The 25950-nt window shown below is 41.4% G+C and overlaps 2 protein-coding genes across 5 annotated transcripts in view; one reads left to right on the top strand and one right to left on the bottom strand.

Moving 5' to 3' along the window:
- LOC128467731 (solute carrier family 22 member 6-like) overlaps positions 1 to 1614 on the bottom strand; it is a 32105-nt gene extending 30491 nt beyond the window's left edge. For both annotated transcript variants that reach the window (XM_053449426.1, XM_053449427.1), the window contains exon 1: positions 1188 to 1614. In XM_053449426.1, the coding sequence (XP_053305401.1) occupies positions 1188 to 1484 (297 nt within the window). In that variant the 5' untranslated portion in view covers positions 1485 to 1614. The remainder of the gene's footprint in view (positions 1 to 1187) is intronic.
- Positions 1615 to 17229: 15615 nt separating this feature from the next.
- Positions 17230 to 25950, top strand: part of PPP2R5B (protein phosphatase 2 regulatory subunit B'beta) — a 33850-nt gene continuing 25129 nt past the window's right edge. Inside the window, exons 1-2 of one of the 3 annotated variants that reach the window (XM_053449430.1) lie at positions 17230 to 17520; positions 23005 to 23336. In XM_053449430.1, the coding sequence (XP_053305405.1) occupies positions 23144 to 23336 (193 nt within the window). In that variant the 5' untranslated portion in view covers positions 17230 to 17520; positions 23005 to 23143. Of the gene's footprint in view, positions 18242 to 23004; positions 23337 to 25950 lie in introns of all 3 variants that reach the window. The other 2 variants (XM_053449428.1, XM_053449429.1) reach the window with 2 other exon arrangements.

The raw sequence follows: 25950 nt of genomic DNA, 5'->3' as shown, positions 1-25950 counted from the left end.
ATCCACGGAAGCCTAACAAGTGAGGCTAGCCCTGAGGAAAGCCCCCTCACAGAAAAATTGGCCGCAGTCAAACCGATCAACAAAGATGATGGCCAGCTAGAAAGCGATCAGCATTCTCTTCCTAGGAATAATCGTTGTTGCTGACATACCTAGATATCAGGGCATTTAGCAACACATCCCCCCTACCTTGACCACCTTGTGATTGCTCCAAAGAGCAACCACATGCGCTATCAGTGAGTGACATTGTTGCTGCCACTCATAAGGTGGCCCCAACTGAAAAGCTAACAAGTTTACAGAGGGTCTATCTGCAGGTGCTGCATTCAACCATGCAAGTCAATAGAGCCCAGCTCACTAATCACAATGTTATGAGTAAAAAATTTAAATAAAAAAGGAACCACCCAGGGAACCACCCAGTTCCAACAAAGCAAGTTCTTCACAAAAATTGTCGTATGGAAAGAATTAAAATAATGGCATTTTAAATGCCCATGGGGTGTCTAGTTTTTTTTAAAATGTTTTTTTTGATGGGGTAAATCAAATTGGCTGAGTTCAAGGATGTCCCAAAAAATAGGACATTGGCACAGACTGATAAGATCCTGAAATTCCATAAAATGCACACCTCCAAAAGGTGGCCTTTTACCTCCCAAATAACAAGACTAACCCATGCATGGGTGGTATCGCTGTACTCAGGAGATGTTGCTGAACACATATTGAGGTGTTTGACAGTGGCATATATGAGGAGCTGTAAATTCATACCTGAAGTACAATGTGTGTGAAAAAAAATGACTACCATAAAGTTTGACAAAGGCTGGTGGTAGAATTGGTGCATTGAAAGAGGTAAAATATTAGTATTTCAAATACTCTGGGGTGTCTAGTTTTCAAACATATAGTCTAATGGAGTGAATTGAAGTGCCAGGTTTCAAAGGTGTCCCAAATAGGACAAGGGGGCAGCCGCATTATGACCATATTTGAAAAAAAAATAGTTTTGAAATAAGTACAAGTAGCAATATGCTATTAGAATCTATTTAACAGGTTCTTTCATTAGCTTTTGTAGACGAGTAAAAGATTTTTCAAATAAAAGTCAGAAAAAGTTCCTTTTTTCAAAATATTTTTATAAATTTTTTGTAGTTAATAAGATTATATGGGAATAAGAAGTCCTGGGATAACTATCTTGATCACATTAAACTTACCTCACTAATAATAGTGGAAGTGTGAACACTCCGGTTATAATCCCAGCCATCTTCCTCACTGCAGGCTTTTGTCTCATTCATCAGAGGTGAGACATACCGAGTGCAAGGATCTGCTGGTAGGTGCTTTGGGTCCAGTGTGAAGTTGGAGTGGCAGTGATGTGGTGGCACTGCGGCTGTGAATATTTGCATGAGGTTGTGTGTGGCAACAAGAGTTAGTGGAGCTGAGAGAAGGGACACCAGAATGGTCTGAAAGGGGGAGAAGAAGCTGTCCTTGTCCAATACATCTCCTGTAGCCATGGGTGAGATAAGTACCAAGAGGATGAAGTCACAACTGCAGATCCTTAAAAATGATTGTGAATACTGAAGAAATTAACTACAATGTCTAAGGTGACGTACACTTTAATATAACCCTTTAATGAGTAGATATGCCCTCACAGTGACGCTGCAAACATCTTTCTAATTCTTTGTGGGCGGTAAGAAACACAAGAATGACTCGGCATCTTGTTATAAGTGTTAATTTTTTGCCTGGCTTCTAACTAAGGAAAAACTAATGAAGTCAAAGGTGACAATGTCTGAATGAAATATTTGAAACACGGCATAATTACTTTTACGTATATACCATTACCTGATTAATTGCACTCTTAAAACCAGAATATAACAAATTTCCTGCCCTGCAAACATTCCAGAAATATACACATTGGATGTATGGAAAGTGAATCTGCACAAAGGTTTAAGTGTGATGTTCTCGCCATAGCAAGCAAAATAATTGTCCAATAGACAGGAACTTTGCATTGGTTGATATCTTAATCTAAGAGCTAACGTTTTCTCAAGCAGGATTTTTTTTCACATTTGGTAAGCTTAATTTCCAAAACTATCACACAAACACGTGTTTTTAAAAACGTCATAGCATAGAGTCGTCTTGCTTCTTTTTATGCAGCCATTTTCCTACTGGTGTGACCAAAAAAAGAAAACTGAATTTGGGCAACTGCTGAAAAAGGTATATTCAGCAGCAGCATCCAACTACAGCAACATGCATCGGTCTTTTATGATTTGGAGGTGATTAAAGGGATCCAAATACTTTCTGGTTGGTGGACAGAAAGATTTTCCAAAGCTTTTTTTTTTTTTTTTTTTTTAAATGTTTCTACTTTTAATTTTTTTTTTCAAACAGTGCAACATGACCAGCGCCATCCAGGAGCCATATGCTTATTCCATACATGCTTTAATTCCCTCCCAATATTACATCCTGTTCAACTAATCCACCACCCTCTCATTAAAGTAGATCTTTCTTACATTAAATAAAAGTAAATTTCCCAGGGATTCTGTGGACCTCAAGCAACTAGTTTTGAAATTTGAGTCTGCACTACTGCTGTGGCAGTAGCACAAGATTCCCCCCAAAAATAACAAACAGTGGCTTGTAATGAAAACCTCACTTATTTGCCCTAAAATATAATAGAACCCTGTCTTGACCACAGAGGTTAAAGGATGGGATGAAGCCATGATGACTTGTCACAGGTAAGTGTGGCGGCCTTAATGATTTGTCATACATATTACATGTTACTCCTTGTTAGGTTTAGGATTATATCATATTTGGGGGCATCTAGCAAGTCATTATTTGGAGGATCTTGTGAGGCCCCCACAGCATTAGCGCAGACTAATATACAATTCCAGTAGTTTGAAGCCCATTGAACCCCCGAAATGTTTACTTGTATGCAATGTAAGAAAGTTTTACTTACTCCAAGAAAGATTTGCTTTACTGAGAGGCAAAAATTGTTAAAAATAACTTTTGTAAGAATCCAAATCTACAAGTCTACTTAAACCTTAGGGTTGAGCAGCCCCACCAGCACACAGGTGCTTCAAGTCGCGAGAAGGCTTTAAATTGCTTGAGAGTCTTCTTTGGGTTAAAATGCAGTGTAGTCCCACTGATTCAGCTCCTTGGTAAGCAATATAGCCATGAAAAATTAGATACTTGGGGTATTTTGACAAAGTAGTGGGCTAAGCAATGATCATATAGTGTGATGGAATCCCCAATATTTATGCCTTAGATAGGAGTTTTGGAATGTTATTCATTGGGTATATGCTGAATTCTTCCTTTGTTTTATTGCACAAGTCTACTTTCCCAAATCCCCAGCATTCTAGGCCTTTTCGAAAAAGAGTAAGAAAATAAGTGTCTCTCTCAGTTCCCCTCTTGGACTTGGCGGAAAAGTTAATTGGAGCCATCTTATTTCAAATGTTAAACTGAATTGGTTTTCTTATCCACAAAAAAATAAATAAATATATAAAAAAAATATTATATATATATATATATATATATATATATATATAGTGTGTATGTGTGAGTATGCACAAATAGCTTACGCTTGCAAGCATTGAGGTTTACTCGCTAACACAGGAGCTGGAAGATGTATGGAATCAACTCACCTCACTATGGAATTTTGCTAAAATGGGAGTTTGCAGTAGATTGGTGAATGTTTTATCTCTGTGTCCTTGCTATGGATTATGAAGGGACAACCCTAGTACTTCTGCAAGAAGAGTTTTGTTGGTCTTGATCAAGTAGTAGTAAAATCATTGAGATTTCATGAAAACCAGATTACTGATTGAACTTGCCAAGCAGGGCTAATTCTCTCATTGCAGAAAAAACTGCTACGGATGGTCTTTCACAGTTAGTTGCAACTGTAGCTCTCCTGCAAACTGCTCCTTTAGTGAGATAATAAAGATATAAGCTGTTTAATGTATAGTTAAATCTTGCAGGTGTTTTGTGTGTCAATTATCAGCTGCAGGACCATCAAGCCCTTTCTTGCATTATGTACTCGGTTGGGTGGTCCCTTTTTAAAATATAGTATAATATCAAATAACTGGCCACTATTCACTTTTAAACTGACGGTTTAGTGAACAAAGCTCGTGTAAAACACAGAACAAATCCAGCATTGTTTTATGATGGAGCTGCACAGCTCCTGTCCTCGAGGGCTGCAGTTTTTGAATATCCTGGCTTGAACGTTGACTTCCCAATAACAGAAATCACTAAGCAATTTGCTTTCGGGTACACAGAATACTTGTCCTGTTTGTGGTCCTGAGGACTGGAGTCATGGAACCCTGTTTTATGCAGTGCCAGAAGTTTAAAATCAGTAGTGATTTTTAACAATAAAAGTATGTATAGCAGCCAGTCTCTAACACGTTAAAATATATAATCCACACAACTTCTGATGTATCACTTCTATCATTCTATAATCACTAATTAACTAGCTCTGCAAAAACAAGTTTTTCCCAGGATGACCTTGACCCCTTTTAAGTTTACAATTAACCATATCCACCCACATAAAGAGACAGTGCTAGTGTAAGAATACTTCAAAACACCTGATTAATTCAAAGAGCCATATTGTCAGATGCTACACTTACCTGTTCACTGCGAGCCCACCATCCTGTTTCTGCTTGCAACCTCCCTCGACACTACCGGCTCCTCCATCTTTCCAGAAAGACGTCTCAGGATTCATCATTGTGGTCAGCCTCTGATTCCGGAAGCAATGCGATGAGTCTCATGCATGCGCGTGCTTGCTGGCTGTTCTATACTTTAAAGGGACATCATCCCAGGGACCTCAGGTTGTCACTCTCCGCCAAAAGCGACTTCTCCCTTCAGGACAATAATTCCCCGCAATCCGTAGGCAATATCCCCAAGCAAAGTAAATGGATATCACTATCCAGTACCCAAATAACCAGGAAAGACTAGTCTTTAGGTACAACAAGAGAAGAACTGATTTATTTTAGACACAGACGGCTGGATATTTCCAGCAAAACACACATCAACATAAAAGAAGATATTGGGATACAAACCACCCCCTTAACCTGCATCCCAGAGACAACAGGGGCAGTAAAGGGATTAACAATACAAAAGGATACAGACACCACTAATATAAGGAATAGACATTGTCTTGATTAGATTATCTCCCAGACCTTAGTGTGCTGTGCGTAAACAGTTAGGAAATAAGGAAATAATAAAATACATTTTTATTAATAACACACAAAAGGAGTGTAGTAAGGAGGCTGGCACTCATTCCCCTCCAGGTGCCCCCCATGGCACGGAGGCTTCCATGACATTTCTCCCCCATCGCAAAGAGACTAACACAGGAGTAGACCCCAGACGGGTTGACTCTGAAGTTAGGCAGTCCATCCTGTCCCAACTGGTCCCCTAGTCCAATTGCCCCTACAAGTGCAGTGCTCACCCGGCCATACTCTGCCTCTCCCGATGAACATACCAGCCGCCGGGGAGTGATGCCACCTGCATCCATATACTGGTCTGCTAGTACCCCCGCCTTGTCCAGGGACGTGGGTTTCTTATCTTTTACCCATTCTTTGACGGGTATTGGCAAATGCTCGTAAAACTGTTCCAGGAGTATGAGCTGCGTGACATGATCAATTGTCTCTACCTGGCAGCCGGTCACCCAGCCTTCCGCTGCCCGGGTCAGTTGGTGCGCCCATTCCGTAAACGGCTGACCATCTTTTCTGCGTAAATTCTGAAATTTGATCCGGTGAGCCTCCGGGGTAATGCCATACCTAGCCAGCAAGCGTTCCTTTACCCGTTCATAGTCTCGGCTCTCTTCCTCCGGTACCACTTGGTATGCCTCGACAGCTCTGCCTGTTAGAAGGCTTACCACGACGGCCACCCAGTAGCTTTGCTCCAGCCCTTGTAGTCGACACTGCTTCTCGAAGACTTGCAGGAAGCTGTCTATGTCCTCCTTCCCATCTTCAAACATTCGAAACGCCACGTAGGGCAATTTCTTATGGCAGGCACCATATCCGGATTCAATTCTTTTCCCGGCATTGTTTACCTCCGCCATCCGGAGCTGTGTTGTCTCCGAGATTATTGTTTGGATCATTTCCCATGGGGTGTCTTTGCCTAGGAGGTCCAGGCGCCACTGGACTTCCCTTTGAACATCCGACATGTCCAATCCCCGAAGGGAGGACTCCGGGGTCAAGCCAGCCGCTATATCTCCCCCAGCTGGGCTGGTCTCAGTGCCAGTCCTAGAGAAGTTGGATCCCACCGCTGCCACCAGTTGTGACGGACCGACCAGGGACCTCAGGTTGTCCCTCTCCACCAAAAGCGACTTCTCCCTTCAGGACAATAATTCCCCGCAATCCATAGGCAATATCCCCAAGCAAAGCAAAGGGATATCACTATCCAGTACCCAAATAACCAGGCAAGACTAGTCTTTAGGTACAACAAGAGGAGAACTGATTTATTTTAGACACAGACGGCTGGATATGTCCAGCAAAACACACATTAACATAAAACAAGATATTGGGATACAAACCACCCCCGTAATCTGCATCCCAGAGACAACAGGGACAATAAAGGGATTAACAATACAAAAGGATACAGACGCCACTAAAATAAGGAATAGACATTGTCTTGATTAGATTATCTCCCAGACTTTAGTGTGCTGTGTGTAAACGGTTAGGAAATAAGGAAATACATTTTTATTAATAACACACAAAAGGATATCATGACACTCTTTAGCAGGGCCCATAGTCTGTAGTAAGGAGGCTGGCACTCAGTCCCCTCCAGGAGCCCATGGCACGGAGGCTTCCGTGACATTAGGCACCTGTTGATGCAATCTGGGCAAGTTTCTCAGTCCCTATGTAATCTAGGAGCTCTATATACAATCTGGGTGCTGGGCAATCTAGGCAAAACATGTGTCTGTGTGGAATCTGGGTGCTAGGGCTGGTCCTATGCATGGAATCTGGGTGCTGGGGCAAGTCCTGTGTCTGAATGTAATTTGGGGCTGGTCCTATGTGTGCAATATGTGTACGTGGGCTGGTCATATGTGTGCAATCTGGGTACTGGAGCAAGTATTACGTGTGTAGTCTAGGTGCTGGTCAAGTCCTATGTGTGCAATCTAGGTGCTGGACACATTTTATGCCTGAAATATAGGTGCCAGGGCTGGCCTTTGGGGTTCATGTATACCTGCAAGACTGGGTTTGTGAGTTATTCAGTTGTTCTTTATCTGCAAAGCTGTTTCCATGCATTATTTATTTAATCTATACTATCCAAATGCGGGGTTTGTATGTCTTATTCAGTAGCTCTATACCAAAAATGCTATGTTTCATTGAGTTGTTTATTTGATCCATAGCTTAACTGCATGAGGGGAAAAATATAAATATGGCACAGTAAAGGAGGGGACACATGTACTCTGTGTCAAGGTTCTCACCCTTCCCCCATTCCTACTTGTTTTTACCTTAGTAAACAGGTACACACCTCTACCTGATCACTTGTTGATTAGCCAGCCCCTTTTTGCTGCGTTCTGGCTATTTAAGATGCTAACTTCAGTACCTCACTGCCCTTGCGTGGTTTCAGACCTCCTTGTGCATTCCTGCTGGTGATTCCTGTGTATGACCCGGCCCTGGCTTGCTGATCCTCCTGGCTTGCTGATCCTCCTGGCTTGCTGATCCTCCTGGCTTGCTGATCCTCCTGGCTTGCAGATCCTCCTGGCTTGCAGATCCTCCTGGCTTGCAGATCCTCCTGGCTTGCTGATCCTCCAGGCTTGCTGATCCTCCAGGCTTGCTGATCTTCCAGGCTTGCTGATCCTGACTCCTGTTCCTGACTCCTCTGCCTTCTGTGTTCCTGACCTGACTTGTCTGACTACCTGTTTTGGCTTTGACCCCTGGCTTGTATTTTTGACTATGATTCTGGATTGTGCTTACATTTAATTTTGCTATTTTTCTGCTTTTTAATAAAAGGTTTTTTTTCTATCAGCATCTCCTGTTTATGCTGGTTTTCTTGGTTCCCTGACACTCTGGGATTGATGTTGGTGGGTTGCCACAGGAGTTGCCCACATAGGGTGACTGAACACCTAAGGCTGGCCCTGCTTATTCCCCATAACATTTTGCTTTTGCAAACAATGTCACCTTGGTTGGGGGTGTGGCTATAGTTGGTTGGGTGCTATAGACAGGCAGGGGTGCAGCTATAGGCTGGGACAGGGCAGAACCATGGGGCATCTAGCTTACTATTTGCAAGGTAGAGAAGCTGAAGGCCAACATATAATGCTGTTTACTGACACATAACTTACATTACAACACGACCAGGCAGGGTCATACCTAGAGTACCGTATTTGCTCGATTATAAGACGAGGTTTTTTCCAGAGCAAATGCTCTGAAAAATACCCCTCGTCTTATAATCGGGGTCGTCTTCTCAGACCCCCCAAAAAATGTCTGCTGGGGCCATGCTGCTTACCGGTCGCGAGCAGCGTCTCTTCTGTTAGAAGCAGGAGGACAGGAAGCTTGCAGCGTCCTCACAGAGCTCTATCTCCCCCTCCCTCCTCTGGGGGCGGGGCCAGAGAAGTTGCTCTACAGCCGGTCCCCTGCAGAAGTCTTCGAGTGAGAGATCTGCAGTTCAGGTAAGGGGGTGGGGGAGGGTTTTTGGGTAAGTATGTGTGATTAATGTGTGTTTAATGTGTGAAGTATGTGTGATTAATGGAATGAATGAGTATTTAAATGTGTTTGTGTGTGATAGCATGGATGTGTAAGGGGGGTGGGGGTTGTAGCATGGCATAGGGAGGCTGTAATCCCACTACTATCATCCCCAGGTTCCAGCATGTACTGGCTGCCTTGGCTTGATAGGAGTGTGATTGCTGTTAGCAGTTTGATATAGATATATATATATATATATATATATATATATCTATATCAAACTGCTAACAGCAATCACACTCCTATCAAGCCAAGGCAGCCAGTACATGCTGGGTTAAAAGGCATATCATGGGGCTGAGTGGCATATAGAAAGATATCCAACATCATAATGCACTGCTGCGTAAATTCCTGTGGTGCAATAAAAAAGCTCGAATTTCCCTGTTTAAACTCCAACAGCCTGCTCGCAATGGGGGGGTGAATTTACCTAATCTGTTGGATTATAATTTGGCTTCTAATTATCGTTTTGCGGCTGATTGGTTGCGTGAAGGTTCTAAATTTACCAATGTGTCCCTGGAACAAGGCTTGTCTCCTACCATTTCTTTGGCCTCTCTCCTGCACCTATCTACAGTTGACCTGCCCGCGGAGGTCGTATCCAACCCGTTGCTGTATCACACTGTTAAGGCTTGGGGGCGTGTTAGGCGGCGCTTGGGCCTGGAGGTCCACTATTCTAAGTTCCTGCCTTTGATTCGTAACCCGCAATTTCAGCATGTGAGGGAGGATGTTGTCTTTCGACGCCTGGCCCGGGTGGGGGGTCGCACCATTGCCGATTTTCTGGATCCACGTGGGGGTAAACTGTTGTCCTTTTTGCAGCTCCAATCTAAATTCCCTACTGTTCGTGTTCACCCTATTCACTACTTTCAACTCCGTCATTATATTACTTCCCTGCTCCCTCATCTCTCTGGGGCTAATTCTAGCAGTCCCTTGGACCAGGTAACGGTGCTGTCCCCTGCCATACTGCTCAAGACGTCTACTATCTATAGTCTGCTCCGGCCTGTCCTCGATTGGGAGTCTCATGGCGCAGGTCTTCCCTCCTGGAGGGCTGACTTTCCAAACCTTCCTCCGAGCCAGATTCTCCGGGCTTATGTGTACAATTCTAGGGTCCTGGTTTCTAGGGATTATAGTGAAATGTTCCTTAAGATTGTGCATAGGGCGTATGTCACCCCTAAAATTCGGTTTCTAACGGGTTTGGCGGATCACTCCCGCTGTCTAAAATGTCAATTGCCTGAGGCCGATCTCCTGCATGGCTTGTGGTCTTGCAGTTCTATTGCCCTATTTTGGGATGCCCTACAAACGTATATCAACGACACTCTGGGCATCCGCTTTACCATCTCTGCTGAATGGGCTATTTTTGGTATATTCCCTGACCACGCTCCCCCACCTGTAGCGAGGGCTAAATTCCTCTTGCTTATACTTTCTGCAGTGGCAAAACGGGCGATACTGTCCCAATGGATTGCTCCTCACCCTCCGTTGCTGCCCCTGGTTCTGTTGCGACTGCAATTTTTGTTCCATATGGACTGGCTTGAGGCTGTTCTTCATAAGGAGAGCAAAGTTAAATATCTTTTCGGTCGCTGGTCCCCATACATCGCAACGTTAGATAACGCCACCAGGTTGTCCCTGTTCCACACGTTCAATACCACGGAGTGGTATTGTCTTCAGGTTCTCAAAGGTATTCGCCCCATACCGGGGTTTTGATCTAGTTATGGGTTACGACATGTTTGTGTTATGGCTAGGTGTTCTGTGATTGAGGAAGGGTTTTTCTTTTTTCTACCCTGCACTGTATGTGTTTTGGAATTGTGCATTACTTGTACCTGTATGCATTGACTCTGTCACCTTGTCTCTGTGTACCATTGTTTTGTTATATTGTATGCTTTGTCTTCTCCTTGTAATAAAGAAGTTATAAAAAAAAAAAAAAAATGCATTTCTGGACCTCCAGAAATGCATTTTAACCCCCTATATGCCACTCAGCCCCATGATATGCCTATATACCTCCAGAAATGCATTTTAACCCCCTATATGCCACTCAGCCCCATGATATGCCTTTTAACCCCCTATATGCCAGAGTGGCATATAGGGGTATAAGGCATATCATGGGGCAGAGTGGCAAATAGGGGGGTATAAAGCATTTCTGGGGGCAGAGTGGCATAACTGGGGGGAGGCAGGTTGGCAAATAAAAGGAAATTTAAAAAATATATTTTTCTCAATCATAGCTTTTATTAAACATGAAAAAATAATTTACATGAATTAATATTTACTGGTAAAACTTTTTTCCTATAGGGTCGTCTTATATTCAGGCTTTTTGTTTTTTTCCTAAATTAATATTTTGATTTTGGGGGGTCGTCTTATAATCGGGGTCGTCTTATAATCGAGCAAATACGGTATTTGGCACCCAGGAGGAATCCTGTATGTAGCACCTTCCCACACTTTATAATGGTAAGCCACCCACAAAATGTTGGCAAGAATATTTATTTCACAAATGTATAAACTATGTCAACTGTAAAAAAAAATTAACTTAAAAATAGGTTAGATACATTTAAATAAATAACATTACTAGGAGCATTACTCCTAAATACTGAGCCAGATATTGATGGTGATACAGTGTAATCCCCATCTCTATACACTGAGCCTGGCATTGATGGCAGTGTAGCTTAACCCCTATCGCTATATACTAAGCCAGACATTGAGGTGGTAGGCTTCTGCCCTGAAGCAGTCTGATTGTGTCAGTTCTGCCCCTGAAACAGCCTGCCTGTGCCACCTCTGCCCCTGAAGCAGCCTGCCTCTTCCATTTCTGCCCCCGAAACAGCCTGCCTGTGCCACTTCTGCCCCGAACCAGCCTGCCTGTGCCATTTCTGCCCCCTCAAGACAGCCTGCCTGTGCCATTTCTGCCCCCCCCCAAGACAGCCTGCCTGTGCCATTTCTGGCCCCCCTGAGACAGCCTGCCTATCAGGGTCCACTTTTTCGCTGCCTGTACCATGGCTTTTTCATACATATGGTATATCAATCTGCTACCACTACCCCTCTGGAGCACTCAGAACTCAGTTACCAGGATCAGATGTACCTTATTACCTGAGTTGAGCCCTAATCATTAGATCCAGCTGCGCCTTGTTTCCGGGATTGACTCCCTGCTTTGGGTCCTTATCAAGTGGACTACCTGCTTTGTGTCCTTATCAAGTGGACTCCCTGCTTTGTGTCCTTATCAGTGGACTCCCTACTTTGTGTCCTTATCAAGTGGACTCCCTGCTTTGTGTCCTTATCACGTGCACTCCCTGCTTTGTGTCCTTATCACTTGCACTCCCTGCTTTATGTCCTTATCAAGTGGACTCCCTGCCTTTCGTACCCTTCCAAGTGGATTCCCTGCCTTTCGTACCCTTCCAAGTGGGCTCCCTGCCTTTTGTACCCTTCCAAGTGGGCTCCCTGCCTTTCGTGCCCTTCCAAGTGGGCTCCCTGCCTTTTGTGCCCTTCCAAGTGGGCTCCCTGCCAAAAGACTTATTACCGGTATTTATTTATCCTGCCATACGTCCGGTTTCTTGCTAACAGACTGTATAACCCTTATTTGGTTGTCCTGTCATAATACATACAATACATTGCATTACCTAGATTTCTGCTTGTGGTGTCTTTGTTTGTATAATAATGCATCGTGGGTTACAGACCGAACCCCAAGTATCCCCTGCACATGGGCTCCTACCCAGCCTGATTACCCGAGTCCTGACACTGCCAGTGCCATCTCTGCCCCGGAAGCAGCCTGGCTATGCCACTTCTGCCCTTTAAGTGGTCACACCAGGAAAAACAGGCAGACTAGATGGGCCGAAGGGTTCTTATCTGCTGTCAAATTCTATGTTTCTATGTGTGAAATGCTGAGCACACCCTAGTACATTGAATCAATAGCTTGTTTTCTGTATAACTTTATTAGTCTCTCTCATTATTGGCGGAGCTTTGGCCACATCTAGGGTGACCACATGTCCTCGATTGCCCAGGACAGTCCCGGGTCCTGGGCAATGCCTTGTCCTGGAACCAGTGGCCTCCCCAATTGAAACGCTGTCCTTTTTTTTTTTGACATGGATGAGGGAGAGGGGCGCCAAACGATCTCTGATGAATACGTTTTCAGCAACCACTTGGCACCTCAAGGCCTCTGGCTTGGTTGCGGAAGAGTATGAATTAATGTGTGGATGAATTGTGTGAACGAGCGAGAGTATGAATTCACGTGTGGATGAACTGTGTGAACGAGTGAGAGTATGAATTAATGTGTGGATGAATTGTGTGAATGAGTGAGAATATGAGTTAATGTGAATGAGTGAGAGAATTAATAAATTTGTGAGAATGCATTAATGAATACGTATAAATGATTTGTGTGAATGATTGAGAGAATAAATTATTGTGTGACTGAATTATGTGAATAAAAGTGTGAATTAGTGAGTGACTGTAAACGTGTTTGTGTGCATCATAGATGTATAATTGATTTATTGAAAGACCAAGATAGCACAGGGAGGGTGTTTATGGGACAAAGATGGCACGGGCCGGGCTGTTTGGGGACAATGATGGCAAGTCCTATGTGTGTTATCTGGGTGCTGGTCAGGTTCTGGTCAGTGTGGATGCCAGGGCTGGCTTTGGGGTGTGCAACCTGTGATCTATACCTTTAATTGTAACGGCCTTACCTGTGACTGCTAGGGCTGTAGCAGACTCCGCCGGACCTTGCGCATGTGCAGGCCATTTCTCTGTCTATTTGTGCACTTGGCTTGGGGCGTGGTTATCTGCCTGGGGCCTATTTTAGGGCTCCATAGCTGTCTACTAACTGCCTGTCAAAGAGATTCTTAGCTTATTCTCTGGGCTTTGCATGTGTTTCACAGTTATCCTGTTTGTTCTGGTTAATTTATACATGCAAGTGCTGTTTTATGTGTTGTTTATTTGATCTATACCTGAACTACAGGGAGTAAGTAACAGAGAGGTGTGGTTTAGTGAATGGGGACAAAGGGACTCTGGGGGTGATTACGGGGAGAGGACCTCTCAATGTCACGGTAGGGTCAGAAGGAGGGAAGACTGCACTGACTCACAGTGTTCCCCAAATCTGCAGTCAGTGTGGCAAATTTTTTTTTCGTGCGGGAGCAGAAGGAGTAATTACATGGTAGAGAGCATGGGGTGGGGCCCAAGGAAATGCTTGCGTAGAGTCCAATTCCTTTCAATATAAAATGTATTGGCAGCGGGGTCTAATATTAAAGAATAAAAACTGCCAGTTCAGATTTCAATCACTGTCTTTACTTCAGAGAGATAAGTACATATTATGTAGTTAAAAATGCATGTCTAATGCATATATATATATATATATATATATATATATATATATATATATAAATATATACAGTATCTCACAAAAGTGAGTACACTCCTCACATTTTTAAATAAATATTTTATTATATCCTTTCATGTGACAACACTAAAGAAATGAGACTCTGCTACAATGTAGTGAGTGTACAGCCTGTGTAAATTTTCCCTCCCCGGTGTCATGTGACTCGTAAGTGTTACACGGTCTTAGGTGTTAATGGGGAGCAGGTGTGTTAAATTTCGTGTTATCACTCTCATACTGGTCACTGGAAGTCCAACATGTCACCTCATGGCAAAGAACTCTCTGAGGATCTGAACAACTGCTCTACAACTGAGTTACAGCACAGTGGGCAAGACCATACAGCGGTTTCAGAGGACAAGTTCCACTCAGAACAGGCCTCCCCATGGTCGACCAAAGTAGTTGAGTGTATGAGTGCTGCCAGCATTGCTGCAGAGGTTAAAGGAGTGGGGGGATAGCCTGTCAGTGCTCTGACCGTACGCCACACACTGCATCAAACTGGTCTGCACGGCTGTCGTCACAGAAGGAAGCCTCTTCTAAAGATGATTCACAAGAAAGCCCGCAAACAGTTTGCTGAAGACAAGCAGACTAAGGACATGGATTATTGAAACCATGTCCTGTGGTCCGATGAGACCAAGATAAACTTATTTGGTTCAGATGGTGTCAAGCATGTGTGGCGGCAACCAGGTGAGGAGTACAAAGCCAAGTGTGTCTTGCCTACAGTCAAGCATGGTGGTGGGAGTTTCATGGTCTGGGCCTGCATGAGTGCTGCTGGCACTGGGAAGCTACAGTTCATTGAGGGAACCATGAATGCCAACATGTACTGTGACATACTGAAGCAGAGCATGATCCCCTCCCTTTGGAGATTGGGCCACAGTTAAAGGTGATGGACTGGCCAAGCATATCTCAGATCATAATCACAGATTGAGCATCTGTGGGGCATCCTCAAATGGAAGGTGGGGGAGCGCAAGGTCTCTAACATCCACCAGCTCCGTGATGTTGTCATGAAGGAGTGGAAGAGGACTCCAGTGGCAATCTGTGAAGCTCTGGTGAACTCCATGCCCAAGAGGGATCAGACAGTGCTGGAAAAAAATGTCATTTCTTCAATGTTGTCACATGAAAAGATAATAAAAAATAAAATATTTACAAAAATGTGAGGGGTGTTCTCACTTTTGTGAGATACTGTATATACACACATGTATGTGTAAACTCACAAGCTTCAGTGTGTCCCTGATGGCATAAATCAAATGTGGTCACCCTAGCCACATCTTCCTCACAATGTAGCTTCAGTTCATTGAGGTTTGAGGGCATTTGTTTATGCACAGCTCTTTTAAGGTCCTGTTACAGCATTTCAATCGTGTTGAGGTCTGAATTTTGACTGGGCCATTGCAACACCTTCACTCTTCTTTTTTAGCCATTCTGTTATAGATTTGCTGATGTGCTTGGGATCATTGTCCTGTTGCATGAACCAATTTCAGCAAAGCTTTAGCTGTCGGACAGATGGCCTCAGATTTGACTCTAGAATATTTTGGTAAACAGAGGAGTACATGATTGACTCAATGACGGCAAGGTTATCAGGTCCTGTGGCTGCAAAACAAGCCCAAATCATCACTTCTCCAAGACCCTGCTTGACAGTTGGTATGAGGTGTTTGTGCTGATACCCTGTGATTAGTGCATTATGGAGAAACATTATTATTATCTTAATACAATACATATATTCAAGGGGTATGACAAGACGAGAATTGACAGAGTAAGACAAACCGATACATTAGGTGGAGAGAGCCCTGCTCGCAAGCTTACAATCTTGAGGCATCTCCACTTTGGTCTCGTCTGTCCAAAGGACATTGTTCCAGAATTCTTATGGTTTGTTCAGATGCAACTTTACAATCCTAAATTGTGCTGCCATGTTCATATTAAAGAGAAGAGGCTTTCTCCTGGCAACTCTTCCAAACAAACCATACTTGTTCAGTCTTTTTCTAATTGTACTGTCATTAACTTTAACATTTAACATGCAAACTGAGTGAGACCTGTACAGTATGAGATGTAACTATTACATGGGCTGACATTCGTGTTTCCTTGTTTCCTGCTGGGAACAGGAAACAGGAACAGAAGATTGTTATTATGTCCTGATATGTAAAACCATAGAATTCAAGGAGGGTGTACTTTCTTTTTCACATGACTGTGTATATACTGTGTATATATATATATATATATATATATATATATATATATATATATATATATATATACTTTCCCATACTTTATGGTAGGTGTGTCCCATTTCTAATATACATATTCTACACGGATGTATGTTATAAATAAATGATAGATAGATAGATAGATAGATAGATAGATAGATAGATAGATAGATGGGATCTCAAATAGGTTGCCAGATAGATGGCGTACAATAAATATTTTAATTTATTACCTGATTACAAAAGATAATTATATTTCAATGAATGAGACATGTTAGGCCAAGAAGTCTGCAACTCTGCAGAGGCTTAGATATAATGAAAGCAATGTTCACTCTATTAAGAGGGTAGTAGATAAGTGGAACAACCTTCCAGCAGAAGTAGTAGGGTTAATACAGTAAGATAATTTCAATGAGCATGCATAAAGGCGATCCTAAATATAAGACAAATCAAGCACTAAATAAGGTTTGAGGTTTTCACAACAGAAAAAATGGGCAAAATTACATAGATATGTAATCTGCTGTCTTTCTAGATAGATATAGACTCTCACTCATACATGCTGAAATGGTCTTACAATCTACAGGATGACTTGAATATCATTATCACTGAGTTTTATTAAGAAGAAAAATATTTTATTTTGGACAAATATACAATTACACATTTATAGTTTGTACACAAACACATTTTTCCTTGCTCTTTTTATATTTGGAAGTGACAAAAACCTGATAATCTGTTCTATCTAGTGTATTATACGCAGTGTGTACAAACAAATGATTATGCAACCACAAAAACATCATGTATCTAATTTAAGTAGAGAGGCAAACATGTGTATATGGGCATGTGCACGCCATGAATACATAAACAATAGACTGCAATAATATAGACTAATTTCTCTCTCTACATGCAGCTCAATTAAACCACAGGCAGCTGTCCCTTTAAATCCAGCATGACTGCAGCCAATAGCCTTATGGAGAGGTGACATCACCCCCCAGCAGTGACGCAGAACCTATTATTAAAAGACCAATGGAAATGCTCACTCCAGACCACATGATAATTGGGAGAAGTGCAGGGAGGCTGTAATAGGTTTGGGTTTTGTCATTGTACTGATCCTGCAGCCTCTGCATGAGCAAGGCTGCTGTTATTGGGAGAAAAAAAGCAAATCCTATTAATCCCCATAAACATTTCATCTGTCTGCGGCATTGGATACAGGGAAGCTGCAGATCTTTTACAGCAGAAGAAGACGGCCTTTCTAGATCAAGGACAGGATGGCAGAAAGGAGGGTCAGAGGGGCCTAAGCAAAATCCTGTAGAGAAGGAAGATCCTAAAACTGGGATCCTATTCACCACAGAAGGTACCAGCTGTTCCTGCTTAATATTTCATTGTCATCCTGCAAAATTTAGCATTTTTATTTTTCCCAGAGGGGAACAGGTTTATGGCTCTTTTCCACGCAATGCTTGAATTATTCCATATTCTTCTGCCTAATCCCAGTGGGTATACGCAAGGGAACCAGTGACTGTATCTGTACAAGGAGAGAGACAGCGGTCATTGAATGAGCTGTACAGGAAAGAACAGTTTCCAGGTAACCAAAACAACATTGTCTTCCTTTTTTTTTTTTTCAAAATAGACTTTGATGCCGGTGTCAGTGGATTGAAGGAAACATGAAGGATTGAGAAAAAGCTATATGAGGGATCAGGCCTATCAGTTTGTAAGAATTTGGAATGACCTGGCTGTTCACGCTAACCCTGGTGTTTGGATCCGGTTTTCTGAATATCTTATTTGGCTAGAACATACAAATTCTATATAATTATATCGTTCTCAAAATTAAAATATCCTATAAAATCTAATAGTGAAGAAGATCTTGGTATTTCAGCATATTGGATGAACACAATATTATTTATTACTCGCTGTGGAATACTGCTTTTTCAGTTAAATTACATTTCCCTTCTACCTCACCAATTCTCTTTCCCTGAACGGTGAAAAAGAGGAGTGCATTTTAAATTTTTTTCACCAAATAAGAACCCAGAGGTGAAACAGTTTTTCTCCATTTGGCCATCTTCATATTCTCACAAAAGGTATTTTCCCTTAAATCCATAGAATGAAAACACTGTGTCGGCTTTAGCTGAAAGATACTGTAAAATTATTCTTTTTGAATCTTGAAAATTTTGATTTTCTGGAAATCATTTCTCACCAGCTACTTGAATTAGTGGATTTGTGGCTTTAGTAGTAACTTGGTATCTTACTTGGTTGGAGTTATATAGAGTCTGTTATAGAGAGTGGATTAAAAACACCCGCCAAGAAGGCAAAAAGCTGAACCAAGGATCAAGAGGGAAACTTGGAGGAGTAAGTCTGTATCAGACAATAACCATGAATAACCAATTGCACTGCAGTTGCTGTGGACCATACATCTCCTACCACGATCTACCTGTGTTTGTTGATTTTACAGCGTGGAACATTTAGTCTACATCAACTGCAGTGCCAAGCAAGACTTATAGGTCTGTACTGAGCCAATGTATGGATAGAACATTTGCATTCTAGAACTAGCTATAAGTCAACAGGCTAGCCATAGACAGGAGTGAATCTTGTAGCAAATACTAGGATTCTACAAAAATGATTTACTTTAAAATGGTTACTTTTAAATAATATATGGTTCTCAAAGTATCTAAGCATGTTCTAGCATATTTGCATGCATCACAGTAATATTTGAAGACATTAAAATGAATATGCAATACATAAGGATACAAACTGATTCAGAAGTTATGGGCTGTTATTTGCAAAAACAATTGATTTCCCTGTGTATTAGGGCACATGGTGCAATATGAGAGTATTGAAAGCTGCTTGGATGTGCATCAGTGATGTGATGCATCAGAGAAAAAGTTCCATTTCATAAAAGGCCATACATAACATGTTTTATTACATTGCCAGGGTTAGCCTGATATTCAGGGCCAATACTTCACTAAAGGAAATCTTGCACAAGCTGCAAGACACTTTTCCAGTCCTTGAAATACTTTATTTGCAGATATGTGGGGCACAGCTGTAACAAAATGTCATCATTACGGAAGTGAGATGGGGTAATTAACATCTCACAGGATGATGGAAAGGGGATATATCTGAAATGAAATATTAGATGCTGGGAAAGCAAAACTAAAATGGTACTAGGTAAGGGAGAAGTCAACAAGGCAAACTGAAATGGAGCAGGGGGACCAGTTGAGGGCAAATGACATGGGATGAGTGGGTGAGCTTAAAATGTGGAAATGGAGAGGGTGGTTGAAATGAAATGAAGCAGATAGTGGGAGGTGGGAACTGAATTAGGATGGGAGCTGAAGTGAGGTAGAGAGGAGAACCAGAGAAGTACGCTAGCGCTGGAATGGGCTTATTCTATAAAGAGTTTGTTTTACACGAGACTTGAGTTTTCAGTGTACCAGCTTCTTTATCAGGCGAGGGGTGGCATGTTCTGGCCTGGGTAGTAGGTAAGGCCAAGCAGCCACATAGGCCCCTTGCCCCCTGCTAACTAACATACACCCATTGGCACACATTTTAACACACATACTCTTGCTTTTACACATACTTACACAAACACTTTTGCCACACACACTTACAATGACACATATTTACACATATACACTCATGCTAACACACAAATGTATACGTATGGACTCATGCTAACACAAACTTCCTCTAACACACACTTTCACACTCGTTAACACACTTACAAATTCATGCTTACACACTTCCTCTAATACACCCACTTACACACTCATGTGAACGTAGTCTTGGTAACATACACTACCTCTAACACCGACACACCTATTCATACACAACCAGTCTGGCATACATACTCAAAAACCTTCTTCCTTCCCTTATTGTCTCTCACTCCCTTCCTCCTCTCACCCACTTACTTTTGTGGAGGCTTCCTTCTGGCTGCTGGACACAGAGGGTGCGTGAGCAGCCATGCTTTCACTGTGGGATCACATAAGATCGCGTTACGTGACCCTGCAGTGTTCCCGGCTCCATGAGTCGGACTGGCCACTTTTTAAGAATTTTGGAGCAGCTGGCTGCTTTTCATTTTACATTCTGTTGCAAGAAGGGCTGAGCTTGCCCTGAATAATGCATGATTAGATTGTGAGGTCAGAAAATCTTAATGATTTAACTATACAAGGCCAGTTCAGCCCTTCTTAAAAGATATGCTTTCTTCGGGTGGCCCTGTGTATTGCATAATAAAGGTCAATGAGTCCAAATCACAACGTTATCTAGAAACTATACCTTTATGAATAAATCCAAGATTGAGAGGAGGACGGAAGGCGATTTGCTGCGTGCCAGCAGTATGTAGAATTATTTAATGTACAAATGTAACGTCATATAATTACAGCAAGCATACAAATGGAAAGCTCTAGCAGGGCAGATATTTCATGAACTGACTTATGGCAGAGATGGTATCCTATGAAAGTGCCACCTTTAAAGTCATTCAGCTCTTCAGTACAATCCATTCTACTGCCATGTTTGTCTATGGAGATGGCTGCCTATGTGCTTGATTTTATACACCTGTTAGCAATGGTTGTATCCAAAACTCAATAATTAGAGGGGTGTCCACATACCTTTGGTCTCATAGTGTACAAGAAGGGGCAACAAAATATGTCTTTACTTAGGACAGTGAAAATCCTTGTATTGGGCCTGTTGGTATTTTAAACATAATCTGTACATTCCACCCACTCCACCCATTGCATTACTTGGTGAGTCTGGTCTATTATATCTCCTGAGGGTAGTTTACCAGCTCTCAGCTATAATGGCAATAATAGAAGAACAATATAAACAAAACCTGGTAAAATATATTGTTCTACAGTGTGAAACATGGCAAAAATGCTATATATGATGTTTAACGCATGTCATCTGTTACTTTTGTGATGCATTAAACAGACATAGCTTGTAGATATCATGTAATCTCTTCAAACTGTGTTTTTAATGCATATAATAAGCTGGTGTTATACCTGACCTTAGTACTGCATTAAGCTCCATAGTCCATAAAATGTTCTTCTATATTAAGGAGCTCATGCTGGTATGCATGAACTCATGTAACTATGTGGCAAGCTCAGCCATATTGACACCAGTGGCCAAGCAAACTATTGTCACAAGTGTCCGGCAGTAACTTACGTTTTAACTGGCTTTGACTAGAATACATGATAATTTAATTAAAATAGACGTGTCATCGCCAGTCTGGCCCTGGGCCAAATGGTTCTTAATCACCATCAAATTCTATATTTCTATAAACAAAATAAAAATATCTAGTCATCGAAAAAAAAACAAGAACAAATTACCAGAGCTCAGATCCAGACCTACAAATATATATTTTCAATACACATAAGGCTTTATGTATTTTGCCCAAAGCACATGTCTCACCTACCATGTCAAGGCACCAGATGAGAAATACATTTTTACTAAACCAAAAGACATAAGGGCTGGGCTTCCAAATTAAGTATATGTGATAAAATATAGGATAGGCTTTGTATGCCTCACTATTTTAAGCCTTAATAGGGAGCACAAACCAAAAAAAAGAGGTTGAAACATTTCCCCTGTGTCAGTGCATCTTTTTGATGAATTTCAAAAGATGAGGATGGTTGTTGGTAGATCGACTTACAAAGATAAAAACATTATGGCTCCCAATTTAAATGTTGCCAAAAGCCCATGATAGGCTAGACAAAATGATGGTTATATGTGGAACTTCAGATAAAGCACACAAAAAATACTTCCAGTACTGGCCCAACGTGTAAAAATCACAGCAATTGCACTCAGTGCAAGTTACTCCCTGGCCATTTTACATTACAAGCGCGGTAGAGTTTGCAAACTCCTGATTTAATACATAGCTCCCATGTTGTCTCCCATAAAGCCCCACAAAACAAAAGTTTAAATACTTTATCATTTTGTTTACCAATCAATGTCAACGTAGAAGATAACTTTAAAAAGTCACACTGCATACATAAATAATTGTGTATCTCATGGAATGTATGTAAAATAATTCTAGTGATATGCATATGGTATGCGTTTCCTAACCCAATCATAACCCAATAATATCCCTTGTTCTGCTTGCAGAGTGATCAGAAGAGTCACATATCTAGCTGTTACCTTTGACGTGAAGGGAAACGGATTTTCGTTGATGAGTAGCTAGTGGGTTCTGCCCTAGCTTGGGCCTAGCCTGGTATCCACCACTAATACATCAGGGATGAGCCTTGTGTTTCCTTTTAAAGCCTGCTGCCCGTAGGTCTTGGTAAATTTTGTAACCATCAACGTTTTTAATTTTTATTATTCAGACATATAAGAACTGCTTGGTTCCCTCATGGCGATAGCTACCCTTTTTGCTGTCTGGCAGTGATGGAACCACACTAAGCAAATCTGTGGGCAACCCACAATGTTTAGTTATATTCCCTTTCATTAACCATTTTTTATTTGACATAAAAGTGGTCAAGTTGCAAAGTGGGAGCTAGATTAGTTCTCAAAACATGGTACTGATTAATTTGTTTTTGTAAAAGTTAGGAAAATACATCTGGATTTTTTCACGTTGACCAAAACTTTGCTATGTGAAACAGGGAAATTTCTATTGAAAAAAGGCATTGCAAAATTATTTTAAATTCTTTCACCCGTAAGTGTGAGAATGTGTAAGACAGCCTTAATTCTTAAGGGGCTAAAATATAATGCGGAAGGATTATTATGCAAAAAGAAAATATATAATTTTGATAATGTAACAGGTCCTCTTTAGGAGGTTTACCACCCCTTCAGGTAATTTCCAATTTATTTTTGTATATTTTGTTATATTGAGAAATGATCATAATTTCCCTCTGTATTACAGCACTAATGATTGCCATGGCCAATCCTCCTTCTGGAAGCACTCACTTGGGCCTGAATTACTAGTACTCCTCTGCCTTCTTCTGTTACCATATACTGCCTACTAACTGCTGGGAAGGCATTGCTTTTGTCATCTCGTACTAATGGAGACCAAGCTTCCTGTCACCCCAACCAGTCCGTCCTCCCCTGGTCTGTCCCCTGTCCTGGCTGCTGACAAAGTTGATGGCTTTTCCAGACGTTCTCTCCGCCGCTCCCGCCAGCGAAGATCACACAGTTCTTCTCAGTTTCGCTACCAGAGTAAACAGCAGGAACTGACACCATTGCCCTCTCTAAAAGGTAAGTATGTGAGCTTTAATGCCTCCCTGTTTTCCTTAATCTGCTTATCAATTTCCCAAATGTTTTTATTTTTACCTTCCAATACTCCACGAGTCTGTTTTCTTCTTTCTTGACTGCAAGATATATCACAATTTTCCATAAAATGTTTTATATATATATATATATATTCATTTCCGACCTCTGAGCCTCCAGCTCGATTACTTCTGGCCTGTCTTACCAAGTCCTCTCTCCTCCTTTTTTTCTTGCATGGATACTGTTCCTCAGATCAATACCTTTCTGTATTCAGATGACATTATCATCCTTCTTAATGTATCTCTGAGAGGCTAAACTATTCCTGGCTTTTTTTCCTCCCCCCTCTAACATTTTTCATGCACACTCAATCCTGTTTAGTGTCCATCTAAGCTATTTACCACCATTATGCAATTATGTTTACTTTTCATGACACTCGCCGTCATGTCCACAATATGTGATCATTTGCATTATCATACATAGCAGCATTTTAATTGTCAGTGCTGGGCTATCCAGTATTAAAATTCACATATCAGTTTATAGATAACCCCGCATTACCATACAGGACACTGAGTTCATTGCAATGAATGCATTCTAAAGATCATTATACAAAACAGCATGTTCAATGTATGTATGTATGTATATGTACAGTATATAATACTACTATAATGCCGGGCAGCACATCACTGTCATTATATATCCTATTGTGTACGTTAATAGTGTTAATCCAGTCTATGCTATTTCACTGTACAGCAGTGTTTTTATTAGCTTATAAATATGCATCTTCTTAATGAAGCAGGATGTTCACTGTATCTGTCCAGATTGTAAATGATCCTGGCAGGATGCAATGAGAAACGAATGTAAAACGAAACATAGTGAAAAAATCATATTGCCTATTCGCAAGCACATATTCAAATATCAGGTCTGAACTCTCTTAGGCATGGCTATATACCTATTGTGTCCCTACTGTGTTGATCCAGAGGAAGGCAAAAAACCCTTATGAAGCAGATGCCAATTGCCCCATACCAGAATAAATCCCTGGATCAACGTTCTGTCCCTATTAATCTAATATCCATAACTTGTAATGTTATTGCTTTCAAGAAACACGTCCAGGCTCCTTTTGAACTCTTTTATTGAGTTTACCATTACCACTTCCTCTGGCAGAGAGTTCCATAGCCTCACTGCCCTTACTGTAAAGAACCCCCGTCTGTGCTGGTGTAGAAATCTTCTTTCCTCTAGCCGTAGAGGATGTCCCCTTGTTATAGATACAGTCCTGGGAATAAATAGGTCCTGGGAGTGATCTCTGTACTGTCCCTTTATTTATTTATACATAGTTATTAAGACCCCCCTAAGCCGTCTTTTTTCTAAACTAAATAACCCTAATTCTGATAATCTTTCTGGGTACTGCAGTCCTCCCATTCCCCTTATTACTCTGGTTGCCCGTCTTTGAACCCTCTCCAGCTCCACTATATCTTTCTTGTGCCCAGTACTGTACACAGTATTCCATGTGTGGTCTGACTAGTGACTTGTACAGTGGTAGAATTATTTCCTTGTCGTGGGCATCTATGCCCCTTTTGATGCACCCCATGATTTTATTTGCCTTAGCAGCAGCTGCCTGACACTGGTCGCTACAGGTAAATTTACTGTTAACTAAAACTCCTAAGTCCTTCTCCATGTCAGTCGTCCCCAGTCTTTTCCCATTTAATACATATTCCCAGCCTGGATTTTTCTTTCCCATGTGCATAACCTTACATTTATCTGTGTTGAGCCTCATCAGCCACATCCCAGCCCAAGCCTCCAACCTATCCAGATCCATTTGTAACCGTGCACTGTCCTCTATTGTGTTAACCACGTTACAGAGCTTAGTATCGTCTGCAAATAAGAAATTTCTATGCACCTCTGGTTTAAGATTCATAGAGCCATAGATAGGGTACCAATTTTTTTGGACATGTGTCCTGGGAACTGCTAACCTGTGAGTATAAGTTTAGCATGTGATCTTCATTTTCAGCAAAATTCAAGCTTTTAGAGGGATCTTTGAACTAAGCCTAGTGTGCCCATTATCAGTGTATTAATAATGTATTGTTTTGTGAAATGTGTTGTCATCATTAAAACTACACTAATATGAAACAAATTAACATCTTACAGTATATATTTCAAAATTCATAATCATCAATGACACCGAAAACCTAAAACCTCTCCTTCATGTCTCTTGTGGCAAATATATACTGTATACCGTATATACACACATATATTGGAGCTGTATTAACTGTGTGAGCATTAACCTAAACATGCAGGAGAGCACTGATAAGTTAATAAAAAGACATACATTATATGTATGTTATAGGGAAGACAGGACATTTAACAACTCATATATGCAGAGAAAGAAATAGAGCATGGCCACATAATGATGTAATGACGTAGAAATCAGACTTGTTTTTTATTATTATTTTGTTTTATCTTTGCATGAAAAACTAACCAGAAAAAAAATCTATCAAATTATAACACCAGCCCTTATACCTTGATTCAAAATAGCTGTCAAAGGGTATCTAGGTCAGCATCAACCACTAGTCACAGACCTTAATGATTTATTTTGTAAACGCTATCA

Source organism: Spea bombifrons, chromosome 10 (genome assembly GCF_027358695.1).
Source record: "Spea bombifrons isolate aSpeBom1 chromosome 10, aSpeBom1.2.pri, whole genome shotgun sequence".
Taxonomy (NCBI): domain Eukaryota; kingdom Metazoa; phylum Chordata; class Amphibia; order Anura; family Pelobatidae; genus Spea; species Spea bombifrons.
This window is presented reverse-complemented; position numbering and strand designations above follow the sequence as displayed.